This window comes from Podarcis pityusensis, assembly GCF_964106645.2.
Source record: "Podarcis pityusensis genome assembly, chromosome: 3".
NCBI lineage: Eukaryota > Metazoa > Chordata > Lepidosauria > Squamata > Lacertidae > Podarcis > Podarcis pityusensis.
Window position 1 is genome coordinate 117,909,270 of NC_138026.1, and position 18,875 is coordinate 117,928,144.

The 18,875-nt window shown below is 47.7% G+C and overlaps 1 protein-coding gene across 2 annotated transcripts in view; it reads right to left on the minus strand.

Moving 5' to 3' along the window:
• Nucleotides 1-14,587, minus strand: part of MTMR9 (myotubularin related protein 9) — a 34,816-nt gene extending 20,229 nt beyond the window's left edge. The window contains exons 1-6 of one of the 2 annotated variants that reach the window (XM_081001026.1): nucleotides 14,509-14,587; nucleotides 12,545-12,909; nucleotides 6,113-6,221; nucleotides 4,450-4,575; nucleotides 3,560-3,733; nucleotides 620-837 (exon numbers count right to left, since the gene is read on the minus strand). In XM_081001026.1, coding sequence (XP_080857152.1) covers nucleotides 620-837; nucleotides 3,560-3,733; nucleotides 4,450-4,575; nucleotides 6,113-6,221; nucleotides 12,545-12,729 — 812 coding nt within the window. In that variant the 5' untranslated portion in view covers nucleotides 12,730-12,909; nucleotides 14,509-14,587. Of the gene's footprint in view, nucleotides 1-619; nucleotides 838-3,559; nucleotides 3,734-4,449; nucleotides 4,576-6,112; nucleotides 6,222-12,544; nucleotides 12,912-14,508 lie in introns of those variants that run through there. The other variant, XM_081001025.1, reaches the window with a different exon arrangement.
• Nucleotides 14,588-18,875: the final 4,288 nt, after the last annotated feature.

Consider the following 18,875-nt stretch of genomic DNA (forward strand, 5'->3'; position numbering starts at 1 on the left):
CCTCACGAGGTCCTTCATACCATGCCTCACTCACCAACTCACCTCTTTTTTTTAAATTTCTTTTTATTAATTTTCTAAGCCAAACAACAACAGAAAAAAGAAAAAGAAAAACAAACCGAACACACCAATGAGAAGAAAAAAGAAAGACATCAACCAAAACAGAAAATATAAACAAACCAGAAGACAAACATCAGTTAACACAAATAAAAGTTGACTTCCCTCCATCTCGATTTTGGATTATGTAAAGTAGTAATTCTGTTCTGCAGTTTTCATTTTATATCATCTAAACATCGCAAGGATTATATTAAACCTACTGTGATTTTTATATCTCTAGAATTTGATTCCATGTACATTATAAATTTATTCCAGTCATCAATAAACTTTGTACCTTTTTGCTGTCTCATATTCTGTGTCATTCTTGCCAAATCCATATATTCAAATAATTTAATTTGCCAATCTTTAACAGTCGGGATATTTGGGGTTTTCCAATTTTTTGCTAACAAGATCCTGGCAGCTACGGTTGCGTATTGAAACATTATATGATCCTCTTTTTTAATCTCGTCTCCGATCATTCCCAGAAGAAAAGCTTCGGGTTTTTTAACGAAAGTCATCAACTCACCTCTCAATGGACTTGTGGATCCTTCGCCACTGGGGATAGTGGGCTTCCTGCTCAAAGCCTCCCCCTTTGGCCCGGGCTTGCTGAGCGACGCTCAGAGAGCGTGTGTCAATGATGTAGCCCCGCTTGCCGGCTCTCAGCGTGGCGTTAATTAGCTTCTCGTCCTCCTTGCAGCGCCTCCCGTTGGTACCCGTGAGCGGCTGGCTGCTGCGCATCATCACCTAGGAAGGGCAAACGGTTTCCAGTGAGCAGGCGATGCCTCAGCTGAGTCTTCCACCGGCCCACAGATCTGACACCTCACTTGAAGAAGAACGTCCGCTCGGCCCAAAGGCAAAATGGGCGTTAAGAATCCTTGGTGTGGGAAAGCAAGGACTTCCATTTATCTTGCCAACCCATCTGCTTGGCAAACGCGCCCCCCACATCTCCCCTAAACACAAAGGTAGCGGGATGAAAGTTGGCATGCACACACAGGGCACAATTTTAGGTTAAAATGCCAAAAATGTAGTGCAACCTATGCACTAGTTTTCAAAGGAATGATGTTATCTCCCGCTTGGACTACTGGTGGACTGGTGACTGGGAGTGGCTGCTGGGACCACATAATACCAGTCCTGAAAGACCTACATTGGCTCACAGTACATTTCCGAGCACAATTCAAAGTGTTAGTGCTGACCTTTAAAGCTCTAAACGGCCTCGGTCCTGTATACCTGAAGGAGCGTCTCCACCCCCATCGTTCAACCCAGACACTGAGGTCCAGCACCGAGGGCCTTCTGGCGGTTCCCTCACTGCGAGAAGCCAAGTTACAGGGAACCAGGCAGAGGGCCTTCTCGGTAGTGGCGCCCGCCCTGTAGAACGCCCTCCCACCAGATGTCAAAGAGAACAACAACTACCAGACTTTTAGAAGACATCTGAAGGCAGCCCTGTTTAGGGAAGCTTTTACTGTTTGATGCATTACTGTATTTTAATATTTGGTTGGAAGCCGCCCAGAGTGGCTGGGGAAGCCTAGCCAGATGGGCGGGGTATAAATAATAAATTATTATTATTATTATTATTATTATTATTATTATTATTATTTGCCCTCAAGGTCAAGAGCTGAGAATATGCAGGTCCAGGATACAACTCTACATTTCAAGTTGAAACTCATCCACCTGGACTCACCCCCATCCCCTGAGCAGAAACCAAGGTGATTATTCCATCAGCTGAAACATTTCTGCTTTTCAGACAGACCAATCTCCTCTCCTCTCAACGCACTGCTCACTGTCCATCGGGTGCAAGAACCACGGCTTTGCAAGCAAGGCTCTGTACTCTGTTTGATTACAGCAGCTCATGCCAAGCTGCTGCCCTCCAAATGTTCTGGACTACAACACCCATCATCCACAGCCAGCATGGTGTGATGATGGGAACTGAAGTCCAAAATATCTGGAGTCCAAAAATATCTGGAGGGGCCAAGCTTGGTGCAGGCTGATTGGTAGGCTTGTTGGGGCTGAATTCATCATGCTCTTTTTAAAAAAAAGTTTCTGAGCTTCTGCTTTTATGGCTTTTACTGTACATATACCCTGTCGGAACATGCACAGAGTGGCCGGCGCAACCTAATCAGATTGGTGGGGTAAAATCAATCAATCAAAATATACATAAGAAGCTGCTTTGCAGAGGTCTGCCTCACTGGACAGGGAGAGTACAAATAATTAAACATGTACTGCTGTCTTTCTACTTGGATTGGCTCTAGGTAAGTGTACAAGCCACCTTCACAGAACTGTAGAGCTGGAAAGGGAACCCCAACTGTCTTCTAGTCCAACCCCTGCAATGCAGGTATCACAGCTAAACAATCACTAACTTATGGCTGTCCCCCTCTTTTAAAACCTCCAATGAAGGACAGTCTGCCACCTTCTGAAGTAGTCTGTTCCACCGTCGAACAGCTCTTACCGTCAGAAAGTTCTTCCTAAGGTTTAGTCGCAATTTCCTTTCTTGTAACTTGAACCCAATGGTTAGGTGTCTTCCCCTCCGGAGTGGCAGAAAACAAGCCTTCCACGGAGGCGCAGATTGCAGCTATAACAAAGGCGGATTTTTTTTCATCTCCACCACGGTAAGCAGTTGGCTCCTTACCTCTCTCGCCCTGACCTAGCCACTGTGATCCACACGACGGTCACCTCCAGATTTGATTATTGTAACTCACTCTATGTGGGGCTGCCCTTGAGACTGACCCAGAAACTCCAGCGGGTGCAGAATGCCACGGCGAGACTCCTTACGGGGTCCTCGCCGCAGGATCACATTCACCCGGTGCTATACCAGCTGCACTGGCTCCCGGTGGAGTACAGGATCAGGTTTAAGGTGCTGGTTTTAACCTTTAAAGCCCTATATGGCCTAGGATCCTCGTACCTACGGGACCGCCTCTCCTGGTATGTCCCACAGAAGAACTTACGGTCTTCAAACAAAAACATCTTGGAGGTCCCAGGCCACAAGGCGGTTAGGCTGGCCTCAACCAGAGCCAGGGCTTTTTCGGCTGTGGCCCCGATCTGGTGGAACGCTCCGTCACAAGAGACTAGGGCCCTGCGGGACTTGACATTTTCCCGCAGGGCCTGCAAGACAGAGCTGTTTCACCAGACCTTTGGCCAAGGCACAGCCTGACCCCCTCCTTTGGCAATCCTCACAGAACTCTAGCCCAATGGTTGCCATTAATTTGATTTTGAATTGATTTTAGAATGAATTGATTTTAGAATGCTGTGTTACTTTTATTATTGTTAGCCGCTCTGAGCCTGGCTTCGGCTGGGGAGGGAGGGATATAAATAAAATTTATTTTTATTTTTATTATTATCTTCCATGGAATAGCCCTTCAGGTATCTGAAGATGACCATCCTATCATCTCTCAGTCTTCTCTTCTCCAAGCTGAGGATACCCAGCTCCCCCAACTGCTACCTTGCACAGGACATATCTCAGCGACCAACTCACCATCCCATTTTTCTTGTGGTAATAGCTGAGGACCGGGAAGCGCCCACCGTGGCGGAAGGTGGAAACTTTCCAGAGGGATTCGTCGTCAATTGATTTGGGGACAGTGACAATTGGCGGGTAAGAGGGGCAGACGGAGAAATCTTTGTTGATGTAGCTCAAACGCCATTCGTTTGTCTGGAGGGGAGAAAAATCATGGTTAACTAAGGGTGAAGGTAATGTAATGGGATTTCCAGAGGTGGGGGGATCAGAAATAATAGTGATCTACTGTGGCTTTAAGCCATCAGATTTCAGGAGCAGACAAAAGTCCCCAAGGATGCTCAGCTGGCTAAGAGCAGCCTCTTTGCAACCCGGTTTTCCTGACTCATTTTTCCTCCTAATCGTGCCACATACCCACCCACTTAGCTGCCTCTTCAAGAGACATCTTGTCGATTGGCCTTCCCCGCCTCTCAGCGCTGCTACATTATTTAGCACCCTACAAGGCAGCCACTTTACGGAGCTTTAAACAAAGCTGGTGTGTAAAATCAGACACACACGGGCAGGGAGGAGACTGGCAGATTCTGCAATCCCGCAAGTGCAGAGGTCAATGCCAAACACAAGCTGTATTTATTTAATCCAGGGCTGGGGAAGTTTTTCCAGCCTGAGGGCGTGAGAAGTCTTACAATGCTGCAAAACAACAACAACACTGTGCTAGAAGGGGAGAAGGGGTGGGGTTTTCACTCTGTACCTCATGAGCTGAATGGTCTTCCCCAGGGTTGGTTGGAAGTGATTTCCCCTCCAAATCCGTGGAGAACCATGTCCCCTCCCCATCCCCACTACAAGTTCCCATTTTATGCAAGTTCACTCTCCCTGAGCGCAGCAGGAGAGGCATTGCTCCATGAACAGGGACTTACAACTGAACTGAGAAGCTCAAATTCCCGTTCCGGCAAGAAGGAGTGCCAGCCATCCTCGATGACTTCAAACATGGGCCGGTAAAAGAAAGGATACATCAGGGTGATGGAATCCAAGGTGGACAGTGCCTGCGGGACGGAAAACGCAGACATGCAGAGACATAATTTTATCGAACGATCCTGAAGGTTCAGTGGGTCTCGGCCCCTTAGAAGCATTTTGTGCTTCCGCAGCCTCTGTTTATTATTTATTTAAAGCATCTGTACGACGCTCTTCGGCCAAAAAGGCTCCCAGACACATACAATCACATAAAACAAGACAGGTGGGTGTCGGCTTAAAGGCAAAGGGACCCCTGACCATTAGGTCCAGTTATGTGCTCATCTCACTTTATTGGCCGAGAGAGCCGGCATACAGCTCATGACTAAGCCGCTTCTGGCGAACCAGAGCAGCGCACGGAAACACCGTTTACCTTCCTGCTGGAGCGGTACCTATTTATCTACTTGCACTTTGACGTGCTTTTGAACTGCTAGGTTGGCAGGAGCTGGGACTGAGCAACGGGAGCTCACCCTGTCGCGGGGATCTGAACTGCAGACCTTCTGATCAGCAAGCCCTAGGCTCTGTGGTTTAACCCACGTCGGCTTACAAGCAGAGAAAAAGCACGGCACACAAGGGGAAAGGGCCAAGGAGGGAAGAGGAAAACCAGAATCAAAACTCGGGCATCAATTTCTAAACAGTTGTTCTTATAATGACTAGGGGAAGGAGCTGCACAGTGAAGCTGGGCTTTTGGCAAAGGGGTAAGCTCGGCTTCCCATCTCTCCCCCTAAGGCAATCTGCTGGAATGGCTGCGGGGATGGGAGGCCTGATGGAACTGGCTACATGCAGGCTATCCCAGTACATGGTGCACAGGGTATAGGAAAGAACAGGTCTGCCCTTTGCCACTTTTTTTTTGCTTTGTTACTAGAAGTGCCTACCATATCCTAGTTCTGGACACCACGTCGCCTTACAATATTCTGCATTCAGAGTGTCACAGAGAAATGTAGTAGCTGGGAGTGGTGCAGCCATCATGAGTAGGAGGTGCACAGAGAATGAAGCTGCACCTTAGAGCAGCCCAGTCTGAATAATGGGGATTAAGGGAGGTGTGTTATGTCCTGAACACTTATGAAGCCCTCCTCCTTCTCCTTCCACTGGTCTGCACTTGAATTTCTTTGCCCAGCCAGACTGACTTTTCCTCTTGCCTTCCTGATGGTACGCCGTTTATCAACATTCCACTGATGACAGCTTTCCCCTTAGTAGATAGGAGGAAAGTTTGCAAACATTCCATGACATCACAGCAGCTTAGCCAATGACTAAGGCTGCAGGTAAGAGTTAGGTTTCGGCCCATCAGCGCTACTCTTCGAGATGGGGTACTATATCTGTGAATATGGAATGAGATGATCCCTGCGTTCTAAGAAGCAAACAGAACATCTCCCAACTCCTCAGTTATATCCTATTTTTACACACACATCCTTGCGCTTTTATTTCTTGATTCTCAAAGGTTGAATGATCATAAAAAAAAAAAAATCCCACTGCTCTTGTGGAACTGAGCACCACCCTAGCTTCTAATGAGGACCCCTGAAAAACCGGGTCAGGTTTTTGCCATTTTCTCTCAACTTCTAGGGATCCGCTTACCTCAATGGAACCAGCTATGTTCAAAGACTCCTCCATGCCAGGGATGTCAAGCTGGATAATCCGCAGGTCTTTGCATTTGATGATGATGGTGCCAATGGTGCCAACAAAACTGCAGCAACACAAAAGGCAGGTGCGTTTAAGAGGAGGATGCAAGGATGCTCTGCAGGGATGCTCTACAAGCCTGCAAAGGCAGCCGCTTACAGCGAACCCGCTGCATTCAAGAGCAAGCAGCGCAACCAACAAGAGATTATAACCCATCACAATGTAGCTGCTAACAAACCCTTCATTTAATGCGCAGAAGTAGCTGGTTTGAAAAATGGTAAGAACAGAACTGCAAGTGATCTTAGCAAGGGGTGGGATGTGATTCGTAAAGGAGAATTGTCAAGTGGGAAGGGGGGTGCTCAGCTTTTCCCACACCTGCTGGTTTGCTCCTGCAGGTATTCCACCCACCACTGTCCAAAACATTAAACATTCTGTAACCTGCTTAGAGGTTTTTACAATTAAGTGGTATGCAAATAAATAAATATGAAGCTCCATCCTTCGCCTCTGCAGAGCCTGCCCGTGGGTCTCTTTGGTTCCTTCACTTACCTAAGACATAGATTTCCCTCCCAAACCATGAGGGCTAGGAGCTTGGTATTATAATTTGACGGTGGTGCAGAAAGGAGAGAGACTGCAATGACACAGGACTCTGCAGAACCTGCACAGAAGAGCCCTTGCTCATACGGAAAACTGGAATGAGGGGGACTCCGATCCCATCAGTTTGAAGCATTAGAAACAGAGAAAGTGAAGTGGGCTTAAAAAGAGGAAAGCGGATCACATTTGTGATCAGGTTAAGCTCAATCAAGCAACCAGCAAGGATTAGGGAGAGTCAGACATGCAGGGCCAGACATAAAAGATCAGGGTTTCCATGGCGAGGGACTGCTAAGTCATTGGCGCAGATGCACCAAATTAGCAGGAGTGGATGAGGTCAGCCAGGGATTTGCGGGTTACATTATGCACTGTCAGGTCTAAACAATCCTTTGGTCTAATGCAAGGATTCTTAAAACTTTTGACCCTATACTGCATGTAGCACGCATGCTTCCTCAATAGGAAACAGTTTCCCCACCCAGGAGGACGCTGCTCAGTGTCATCTGCCTTATATGAAGAAGGTCCTGGGTATCTCCACGTAAAGCCTTCCTGAGACCCTGGAGAGCTGCTGCCAGCCAGTGTGGACAATATTGAGCTAAACGGGCCAAAGGTTCAATTCAGTAAAAGGCAGCTTTCTCCCTTCCTGCAAACAGCTGAGCCTCTCTCTGTTGCTTCAGGCATCTTATCAGGGAGGAAACCTGATAACAAGGGAGTGTTGTGTTTACACTGGCAGTTTTTTGTTTCTTTCCTGCTGAACATGTGATAGTACTACAAAACCCAAGTTTTACTGACCTTCTAGCCAAACTTGGATAACAGGAAGGGTGTTTGTCGTCTACCTCTTTCCAGTTATTTACCCCGAGGCAACTAAGACAGGTACACAAAGTGACATCTGAACATTTTGGGGGGAGGGGAGCAGAATTGGAAGGGACCACGAGGGTCATCTAGTCCAACCCCCAGTAAGGCAGGAATCTTTTTTTCCAACGTGGGGCTCAAACCTACAACCCTGAGATTAACCAGGGACCTGGTTATCCAGCTGGGAATGCCTATTGGAACAAATATGTTTTCAGTGGTTTCCAGAAGGTTTAGACAGCGAGCGCCTGTCGTATCTCAGCAGGAATGCTCTTCCACAGGGGCCCATGGGAGGCGTATTCCAGTTACCTTGTGACTTTTACAGCATGCATTTTGATTTACTGAAAAGTGTTGTCTTTGGGGAGGCGTGAGACGGAAATGCAACGAGTGGCACATACAGAATGTTCTTTTTTAAACCTTTTCTAGGGAAATACGTACAGTTCAAACCCAGGCCACATCCGCACAACATGCTGCTCCCCTCCCAGTACTACAATTGCCACAGTGGGAATCCCTCTTCCCAGGAAACGCTGGGAATGTAACGGTGAGGGGGATAAAGGGGTCCCTGATCAACTCTCGGCAACCTGAACAAACTACAGCTCCGAGTTCTTTGGGGGAAGCCGTGACTGTTTATAAAGTGGAAGTGCGGCATTTTAAATGTACAATGTGGATGCAGCCTCTGTATAAGGGACACAGGAAGCTGCCTTATCCAGAGTCAGGCCATTGGTCAGTGTGGTCTACTCTGACCAGCATCAGCTCTCCAGGGTCTCAGATGGAGATCATTTCCCAGCCCAAAGTGGAGATGCTGGGGATTAAACCAGGCATAGGCAAACTCGGCCCTCCAGATGTTTTGGGACTACAGCTCCCATCATCCTTAGCTAACAGGACCAGTGGTCAGGGATGATGGGAGTTGTAGTCCCAAATCATCTGGAGGGCCGAGTTTGCCTATGCAGAGCAGATGCGCTACTCCCTGAGCTACTGCCCCTCCCCACCTTCGGCAAGGCCACACAACCCTATAGAAGTGACTAGCCAACCACGATGGGACGTTAACGCCCTTCCAAGTAATCCTGTGAACTGCCAAACAGCCCTGGTAATATTTTTAAATAGATCAAGCAGCCACTGCTGCCCTTACAAGGAGAAGCTCTGCTGCGCCAGTTCCCCATTTACTCGCATCCAAGGAAATTGCAAAAGAGCCTGGCAGGAGGGTAAGCAGGTTAATTGTCCCATTTCAACACTGTTCCAAACTGCTTGCTGCTCTTTAGTTCGGAAGAAAGGAACGCGTGCCAGAGAGTAGGATGCGAGAACAAAAATGAAGGCTCCGCAGATTGCAGTTTGTCTCTCTCTACCAGGCTACCGGGAGAAAAGCAACACTGAGCCCTTGCAAGCAAATTGCCTCTTGCTCGCTCGGGATTTTGAAAATGGCAGGGGAGAAGTCATGGAGACAAAGGATGAGGAGGGACCCAAACCGTATAAACTTCAATGCCTTTCCCAAAGTACGGTCCCACCCACCCGCATCTAGCTTACAGTCTCATTCTGGGTAGCAGTGGGCTCAGGACAAACAAAAGGAAGGTATTTCTTCTGCAAAATTACCTTACGGCAGGGGTTGCTAATGTGGTGCCCGTGGGTGCAATGATATCCCTTGCAGGCTTCTCCTGATGCCCACAAAGCCTCTGACCTCCCCCCGGCACTGCCACTTGCCGCCCCTCTTGGCCATGAGATGGTGAGGGGTGGTCACCCCTGCCTCCTGTGGAAAGTCCCTACAGTTGAACTAGGAAGTTGGAAGATTGACGCTCTTCCCCACTTCCTCTTATGTGCTTCTCAAGGCTCAGATTAATTCTACTTGATCCGACTTTTATCCAGATCCCTTGGAAAGCGAAGTGTGTCCACACGCACATTCTGTCTGTCTCTCATTTGGGGGTGGGAATTAATCTGAGGCAGGCGAAGAGTTAAGCTACCAGAAGTATGTGCCAAAGGCACCCACTTAAAAACCCAAAGGCGCTCACTTAAAAATCCAAATGTGCCTACGAGCCTTATGGAAAGGGCATTTGAAAGAAAGATCAAGCACATTCATGGAGGTCAATTAGGTCTCCTTGTGCCTACAAGTTAAGGGAGCTAAGCAGAGCCTCCATGCTCAGGGACAGTATACCACGAAATAACAGGAGTGGAGCAATGCAAATAGACAGGCCCACTGCCTTCAAGCCCTACTTGTGGGCTCCCTGTGGGAATTTGGCTGGCTGCTCCAGGAAGCAAGCTGCTGAACTAGATGCACCTTGTCGTCTGACCCATCAGTTTAGATATGGCGATTAATCCCCAGAGTCCTGCCCTCCAGGCTGCAAATATAAAAACTGACAGCCGTAAAGTAAAATTCAGCTGAGTATGAGCAGACCTTTCCCTTGTTTAAAGGCAGAGGCTGAGTCTTTCCCAGAATCGTGAACTGTAGCAGAGGTGGGGAACCTGTGGCCTTCCCGACAACAATGGAGGACTACAATTCCCATCATCCCTCAGCATCGACCGCGCTGGCTGCGGCAGATGGGAGTTGGGAGTCCAACGACACCTGAAGGGAGGCAGGCTCCCCACTCCTAACCAGCGGGAAAAGTCAAAAGGATAAAACCGATCCTTAGCTAATCTGACTAGGGCAAAAGTTCTTCCTGACCACAACTGAAAAAAAATCCAGTCCTGAGGCATATGCGTTGGCAGGGCAGGGCATCTGCCCACTCAGTTAAGGGAAATATTACAAGCATGCCAAGTCATGCCATCAATCATTCTCGCAGAAGGGCTGCAGCTCAGTGGTAGTGCATCTGTCTGGCACACAGAATGTGCCAGCCTCAATCCCTGGCATCTCGCTAGGGCTGAAAGGCTGCCCTTTCAAAATCCAGGAAAGCCACTGCCAGTCAACCTACACAATACTGAGCAAGATGGACCAGTGGTCCGACTCTGTACTAGACAGTTTTCCTTCAGCCGGATAGCTCAGTTGGTTCGAGCATGGTTCTGATAATGCCAAGGTCACAGGTTCGATCCCCATACAGGACATATTCCTGTATTGCTAGGGGTTAGATGAGATGAGTTTTCCCAGTAGTGATGTATGGAAGTGAGAGCTGGACCATAAAGAAAGCTGATCGCTGAAGAATTGATGCTTTTGAATTATGGTGCTGGAGGAGACTCTTGAGAGTCCCATGGACTGCAAGAAGATCAAACCTCTCCATTCTTAAGGAAATCAGCCCTGAGTGCTCACTGGAAGGACAGATCCTGAAGCTGAGGCTCCAAGACTTTGGCCACCTCAGGAGAAGAGAAGACTCCCTGGAAAAGACCCTGATGTTGGGAAAGATGGAGGGCATAAGGAGAAGGGGACGACAGAGGATGAGATGGTGGGACAGTGTTCTCGAAACTACCAGCATGAGTTTGAGCAAGCTGCGGGAGGCAGTGGAAGACAGGAGTGCCTGGCATGCTCTGGTCCATGGGGTCACAAAGAGTCGGACATGACTGAATGACTAAACAACAACCAAAATGAGATGATCCTCTATAATTCTATGATTCCATCCTTGGTTAAGACCCAGCACAAAACTAGGCATGCTTACAACCATGTTCATTTCCATGGGATAGCAGGACACTGGTGTGTAACCACTGTTGCTGTCCAATAAGATCTGTACATTCCCTATGTTTAAATGTCAGCTCAGTAATATATTCACTTAGGTGGTCAGCCCCGGCAACCCCTCCTCTCTCAGTAAAATGGAGAATAATTAAACTGGGTTGCTTGGAATGGTGTTGAGTACATAGATACATTTCTTCACTGTTCTGTAAAAAATTATTATCCCAACAAACAGTGTTGAAGGCAACAGAAAAAGAAAATATACCTAACAGAAAAAAACAAGGCAGGCTGGAACACATTAATAAAACTTTACAATGGCCATAAAAAACAGCTTACGAGACTGAAGACCTGTCTGAATAATCGAGCCAGCAGAAGGTAATTATAGAGCAGAAATGGGCTAGTGAGATGATGGGCTCACCTTCACTAGAGGTCCCTAAGCAGTGGCTGGACAGCCTTCTGCCTAGGACAGTCTAGCCCTAGAATTCCTGCAAAAAGGAGGATTGCCTGCAGGAACCCTAAAAAACTGATTCTATGAGGAGTTGGCAAGCTGCAGGTTGGCTGCTGTGAGAACAGGGTGCTGAACTAGCTGGGCCTTTAGCCTGATCCAGTGGGGCTCTTACATTCTTAAGAAGATCCAGAACTTGAGAGGAACCACTGAGAAGGCCCTTTTTTGTCTTGAGTTCCAGCCAAACAGGCTACCGATGATGGCAGGACAGAAGGACAGCATCTCCCAAGTATAATAATAATAATAATAACAATATTAATAATAATTTATTTATACCCTGCCCATCTGGCTGAGTTTCCCCAGCCACTCTGGGCAGCTCCCAATTGAATGTTAAAAACAATAGAGCATTAAATATTAAAAACTTCCCTAAACAGGGCTGCCTTCATATGTCTTTTAAAGATAAGATAGCTGCTTATTTCCTTCACATCTGAAGGGAGGGCGTTCCACAGGGCGGGAGCCACTACCGAGAAGGCCCTCTGTCTGGTTCCCTGTAACCTCACTTCTCTCAAAAGTCAGGCAGTATGGAATGGGGTCACTTGGGGGCAGTCTTTCAGGTCACTTGGGGGCAGTTTATGTAGGTCTTTGTGGGACAAACTCATAAGGACCTAAGAAGAACTTGCTGCTGGATCAGGCCAATGGCCCCTCTAGTCCAGCATCCTGTTCTTGCAGTGGCCAACCAGATGCCTTTGGGAAGCATACAATAATGACCTGAGTGTATATGTGCTTTCCTTGCCCACCATGCTGTCTCCAAATGCTTTTTTCTTACACATTCAAATGTTGAATGAAAATTACATGTTTCTTCTGCAGTACGCAGCTCATTTTCCTCCTCCGTTAACTGCCTGCAACGCAAAGATGAAAGCTCCCTCACCGTTTTTCAATGGAATCAATGTTGGAATGCAGAAGCCACAGTTCCTCAACATTGTCTTGCCGCCGCGAGGAGAAGATGAGGTGATGGCCTGTCAAGCACAGCGTCCCCTCCACTGCCGGGTAGAAAGGGCGGTGAAGGACCACGTTGTCGGCCCGTGGCGTCTTGATGAGCTCAGCAAACTCCATGTTTCCCTCAGCTCCAGCACAACGTTCCTGTAAGCAAACCGGTGCCAACTCGAATCTTCCAGCAAGATATAACCCAAAATTCTTGGGAGCTTCCACAGGAGGCCACAAGCTTCAAGGTCACGGCACTAGCTGAGAGTTAGCGGCCCAGCAGAGGTCATCGCTGCAGGATCCAATTTCTTACTGGTTGAGGGAAGACACGAGAAGTCAAGAACCATGTCTAGCTTAGAAAAGGATAGCAAATATTAAGGGCGTTTTGAGGAAGGGGCAGGATAACTTACAAGGTATGGGAGAAGTTTTAGGAAAGAGGAAAGCTCTCTGGGGAGTGGGTGGGGAAGATGTCACAAACCAAGGTGCTAATGAAAAGGCAGGTATCTGGGGATGTCACAATCACAGCTCTCTCCAGGTGCAAATGTGCAAAAGGATGTAAAGCAGAAGTCTTAACATGTTATTAAGGGCCTTAAGGACTTTGGGAGAGAATTCAAAGGTCCTGCCCTCCCACCACTAAGGACAAAAATCACAGCAGCTGGTGTGGTCAGAACACCTCAAAACCCACCCACTCGGACTCTCCCATCCACAAATGACCAGAAGCGGATCCATTTCCAGCTCCTAGGCATGGATAACAGGTGCAGAATAAACCCACGCTCCCCTAACACAGAAGCCAGGAAGACCTTGTGCAGAACAGCGATTCCAAGTCAGTGGAGGGTCCAATTGCCTGAGAATGGTTCCGCCCTCCATACATATACCCCACACACCCAGGGGAGGGATAGGCAGCTGAACTCCCCGCTCCTAACAACAGAAAAGGGTAACCGCCTCCCACCTACCCCTGCCCAGTTCATGGAATCAGAAATGGGAGCAACTACTACTCTATTACTATTTATTCAAACTGCACGCCGCCCTTCGCCCGCGACATGCAAAACGAGAACGCCAAAAGTGCAATGAAAACAAACCAATAACCGACCAACCCTACCCCCCTATAAATCACAGGGCTGTGGGGAGGGGAACCCCCCCTAATCTCAGAAGAACTTGTTGAGGTGAGGAAGTGGGGGGGGGGGGATGGAGAGAGAGAAAGAATTAAAGAATCAATACCCACCTTTTGGAGAGGGGAAGGAGGTTGGGGGGCTGGGCCCCCAGCTGTCAGAGGGGGGTCTTGGACTCCATAGTGGAGGAATTTTTGGGGGTGGGGGGACTAGCAACAAAAGCCTGATTTTTAAAAAATAAGAAGTCTGGATGCCACAGGCAATATATGCAATATTGTAGAGATAGAGGTGTGTATACACACACACACACACACACACACACACACACACCGCCTTTCTCCCAGTCTGGGGGGGGGGGGGGGCTTTTCCTTTGCCCCCAACCAACCCTCCTTCCTTCCTCTGCCTCCCCTACCCCTCTGCCTCCAGGAGACAGGAAGAGCTCCCTGCCGGTACCCGGATGTTGAGGCGGTTGGCCGTTATTTTGGGGAGAGGGAGGGGGAGGGGGGAGAGGAAATGAGGACAGAGACAGAGAGGAATAGTGACGATAATAATAATAGCGATAATAATAATGATAATACACACGAAGCAGCCGGGGAGGCGGGGCCGGCGCTGCCCGGAGGCGGAGTGTTCCGGGGGGCGGGGCCGCCTCGCCCCCACGTGACGCTCCCCGGCGACCAATCCGCCCTCGCCGGGCGGCGAAATGAGGGGAGGCTGCTGAGAAGCGCGGAAGTTGCATCCGGGTCCTTCGCTTTTCTCCTTCCCCACCTCTCTTTAGTGTGTTTCTCTCTCTTTTTGCCCTTACCGGAAATAGGCCGCGGGAGGGAAGGTGCCGGCTGGAAACTCGGCCTCCCCAGCGCGGCGGTTCCGGTATTAAATCCTGCCCCGTCATAATCGGGCGAGGCAAGGCGAGGGTTTGCTTTGAATTGGCCGTTGTGCGTGTGAATGTGGCTGTGCGTGAATGTGCGTGTATATTGGTGTGGGTGGGTATAATATATAAAATATTTTATGTGTGTGTGTATGTATGTATATATATATATGTGTGTGTGTATGTACTGTATATGTATATATATATATATATATATATGTATGTATATATGTATTAAATATATGTGTGTGTGTATATATACAGTATGTATATGTATGCATGTATATATATGTATGTGTGTGTGTGTGTGTGTATACATATATATATATATATATATATATACACACACATACACACACAGTCATAAAAGGTAAAGGGACCCCTGACCATTAAGTCCAGTCGCGGACGACTCTGGGGTTGTGGCGCTCATTTCGCTTTATTGGCCGAGGGAGCCGGCGTACAGCTTCCTGGTCATGTGGCCAGCATGACTAAGCCGCTTCTGGCTGTAGCAGGAACCCCCCACCCCAATCATTCAGTTTGTACAAACTTCACACACTCACACTCAGACACTACATATGCCACACTTCTGTTATAAATTCATAGAAAAATCAACCATACATCGGATTTGCACTGTTCCATTTTTATTTTACTCCATATGACAAGGACTATCAAAGGGGGGTGGCTTGGTTCTGGTCAGCCATAATCCCTTCACCATCCCAGCACATCCACAGGAGCCCTGCCCAGTTGCTATGCCAACCCTGATGGTCCTAGACAGAAGACCATCAAGATCACAAAGAACTTGCATATGGGAGTGGATTCAGCATGGACTGAAACAAAGGACAATGATCAGATCTTCCCTCTGGGGGCAGGAAACTGCCAACTCCCCTTTGTCTCCTGGAAGTGACTCATGGGGAGGGGGAAAGGAGGAACCAGCCAGGTGACAGGATACTCAGGTTACCACCACAACTCCTCCCTCAACCCCTCCTTTCTGTAATGTATGCATGATGTTTCTGGGGGTGGGCTTGACCTAGAGGATGGGAATTTCAAAAGTTTTTATAAGGTCTTGCACACCATCTTTCTGGGTCTTTCCTCTCTCTCGCAAGTGAGGGGAACACCCTGTTGCAACAGTTCAATAAAGACCAAGCCTACAGGCTGCTGTTTTGCTCCAAGTTATCCTGGTTGGTGTCTTTATTTTGTCCAAGGGAGCCCTCGGATTTTTCCGGTAACATGGTGAACCAGAGCAGCGCATGGAAACGCCGTTTACGTTCCCACCAGAGCGGTACCTATTTGTCTACTTTCACTTTGACATGATTTTGAACTGCTAGGTTGGCAGGAGGAGGGACCGAGCAACGGGAACTCACCCCGTTGCGGGGATTCGAACTGCCAACCTTCTGATCGGCAAGTCCTAGGCTCTGTGGTTTAACCCACAGCGCCACCCGCATCCCTCATATACAGTCATACCTCGGGATAAATACGCTTCAGGCTGAGCTTGTTCGGGTTGTGCTCTGCGGCGATCCAGAAGTAACGGAGTGCGTTACTTCCGGGTTTCGCCGCTCGCGCATGCGCAGACGGTCAAAATGACGTCATGCGCGGAAGTGGCGACATGTGCAGACGCGCTGTCACGTCTTGCGGTATGTTCAGGATGTGAACGGGTCTCTGGAACGGATCCTGTTCGCATCCCGAGGTACCACTGTACATGTATGTGTGTGTGTGTATTGTATTTCCTTTTATTGGTCATTGAATATGTGTGTGTATTTTTTTTAAATTTAAAATATTTATTTATTTATTTATTTATTTATAATACCCCACCCATCTGGCTGGATTTCCCCAGCCTACCTAGGCAGCTTACAGCACATATAAAAACATAATAAACTATTAAGCATCAAACATTAAAAACTTCCCGATACGGGGCTGCCTTCAGATGTCTTCTAAAAGTTGTGTATTTTTTATCTCCTTGATATCTGAAGGGAGGGAGTTCCACAGGGTGGGCACCACTATACTAATATGCATATATGTGTGAGTGTGTTGTTTTTATGTGCACATATGCATATATTGTGCCTGGGGGCTTGGCTCGGTCCTTTGTAGAATTTGAAGGGAGAGAAGTGCCTCTGAATGTATGCAGAGTACATTCCCATGTGTGTGAGATGAATGGGTAGGGTGTTCTCTGTCTTAAGGACTAGCCCCATAAATGAGGTGCTTCAAAATTGGGAATGTGAATACTGTTAAAGCAAATAACAAGGCTTTGTGGTTTTTTGTGGATCTGGACACTAGAGGGAAGCAGTTTGCTGTTCCAGTGTTGGTCAAACAGACCACACAAGTCCATTCCCTTCCATTCAACAATATTGTATTGGCATCATAAGCTATCACCCTCAATAACTTGGGATACAGGTTCAGGTAGGTAGCCATGTTGGTCTGACGCAGTAGAAATATACAGTGGTGCTTCAGGTTACAGGCGCTTCAGGTTACAGAGTCCGCTAACCCAGAAATAATACCTCGGGTTAAGAACTTTGCTTCAGGATGAGAACAGAAATTGTGCGGCGGCGGCAGCAGGAGGCCCCATTAGCTAAAGTGGTACCTCAGGTTAAGAACAGTGTCAGGTTAAGAACGGACCTCCAGAATGAATTAAGTTCTTAACCCGAGGTACCACTGTACAGTATAAAAAAATAATAAAAATGTCCAAAAAAATAGACTGGAAAGAGAAGTTGCTGAATTTCAACTTCTTGTTGTTGTTTAATCGTTTAGTCGTGTTCGACTCTTCGTGACCCCATGGACCAGAGCAAGCCAGGCACTCCTGTCTTCCACCGCCTCCCGCAGTTTGGTCAGACTCATGTTTGTAGCTTCGAGAACACTGTCCAAGCATCTCCTCCTCTGTCGTCCCCTTCTCCTTGTGCCCTCAATCTTTCCCAACATCAGGGTCTTTTCCAGGGAGTCTTCTCTTCTCATGAGGTGGCCAAAGTACTGGAGCCTCAGCTTCACGATCTGTCCTTCCAGTGAGCACTCAGGGCTAATTTCCTTAAGAATGGATGTGTTTGATCTTCTTGCAGTCCACGGGACTCTCCAGAGTCTCCTCCAGCGCCATAATTCAAAAGCATAAATTGTTTGGCGATCAGCCTTCTTTATGGTTCAACTTATTACCAAACTTAAAACCATGGAGAGACATTGGATTCTTATCTCATTATACATGATAAAGCTATTTGCTTTTTCCTGTAAGACCAATTGCAGTCATTAACAGTTATCAACTGGTTTACCACACCTATCAGCCAATCACCCTTCTGAGTAATACCCCTCCCCACCCTCTCACTATATATACAGGTCTGGTGACTTTTGTTTCAGTGTATCTGAAGAAGTGTGCATGCACACTGTTACGGTAAAATCTGGGTGCGGGGCTACTCTGCCACCCAGCTCGTCGGACTAAGTCTGCGGGTCCCTGCGGAAGAAAATGAGCTCAGCCGGAGACAGGAGCAAGCTGCAGAAGATCCAAGTTTATTGCGCAACAGGTTCAAGGCGAGATTGAACAGCGAGAAAGGGGTGACATGAACTTTTGAAATTTCCCTCCATGTCCCAGAATACAGTGCAAAATACATCCCAGTTACATCATGAATACATTAAGAAGAGGTTGGGTTACACAGATTACATCACGAATACATTAGGAAGAGGTTGGGTTACACCGGATTAACATATGGAGGAGGGAGGGGGGAATATGCAGAGCTGGAGATATGCGCAGATAAGCACATCCTGAGAAGACAATGGTCCATGTATGCATAGTCTGTCACCTGACATCGCCCGGAGGAAGGGCTTGGCAGAGAGATTTGACAGGATTAGGGTCTTGACACCTTGCTTGAGGGATTATGGAGGACAGGGGAGGTGTCATGGAGTCCTAGAGAAATTGAGCAAATTGGCACGTTGATTTTCTATGAATTTTATAGATTTTAGTCCCTTTTGACATTGACAATTGGAAATAAATGGATATATTGTAGTGAAGAAGAAGGTGAAGAAGACATGCCCCCCCCTTCCGTATCAACACGAAAGCTCATACCAAGAACAAACTTAGTTTGGTCTCCAAGGTGCTACTGGACACTTTTTTTATTTTGGGGGGGGGGGGATAAAGGAATATCCTTCTCAAATTTGCCAATGGTGCCAAACTGGGAGGGGTAGCTAATACCTCAGAATATAGAATCAGGGTTCAAGAGGGCTTTAACAGATGGGAGACCTGGGCCAAAACCGTAAAACTTCAAAAAAATCAGTCTCACTACGGACAAACAAAAGGTTCTGCACTTAGGCAGGACTAATCAGACGCACAACTT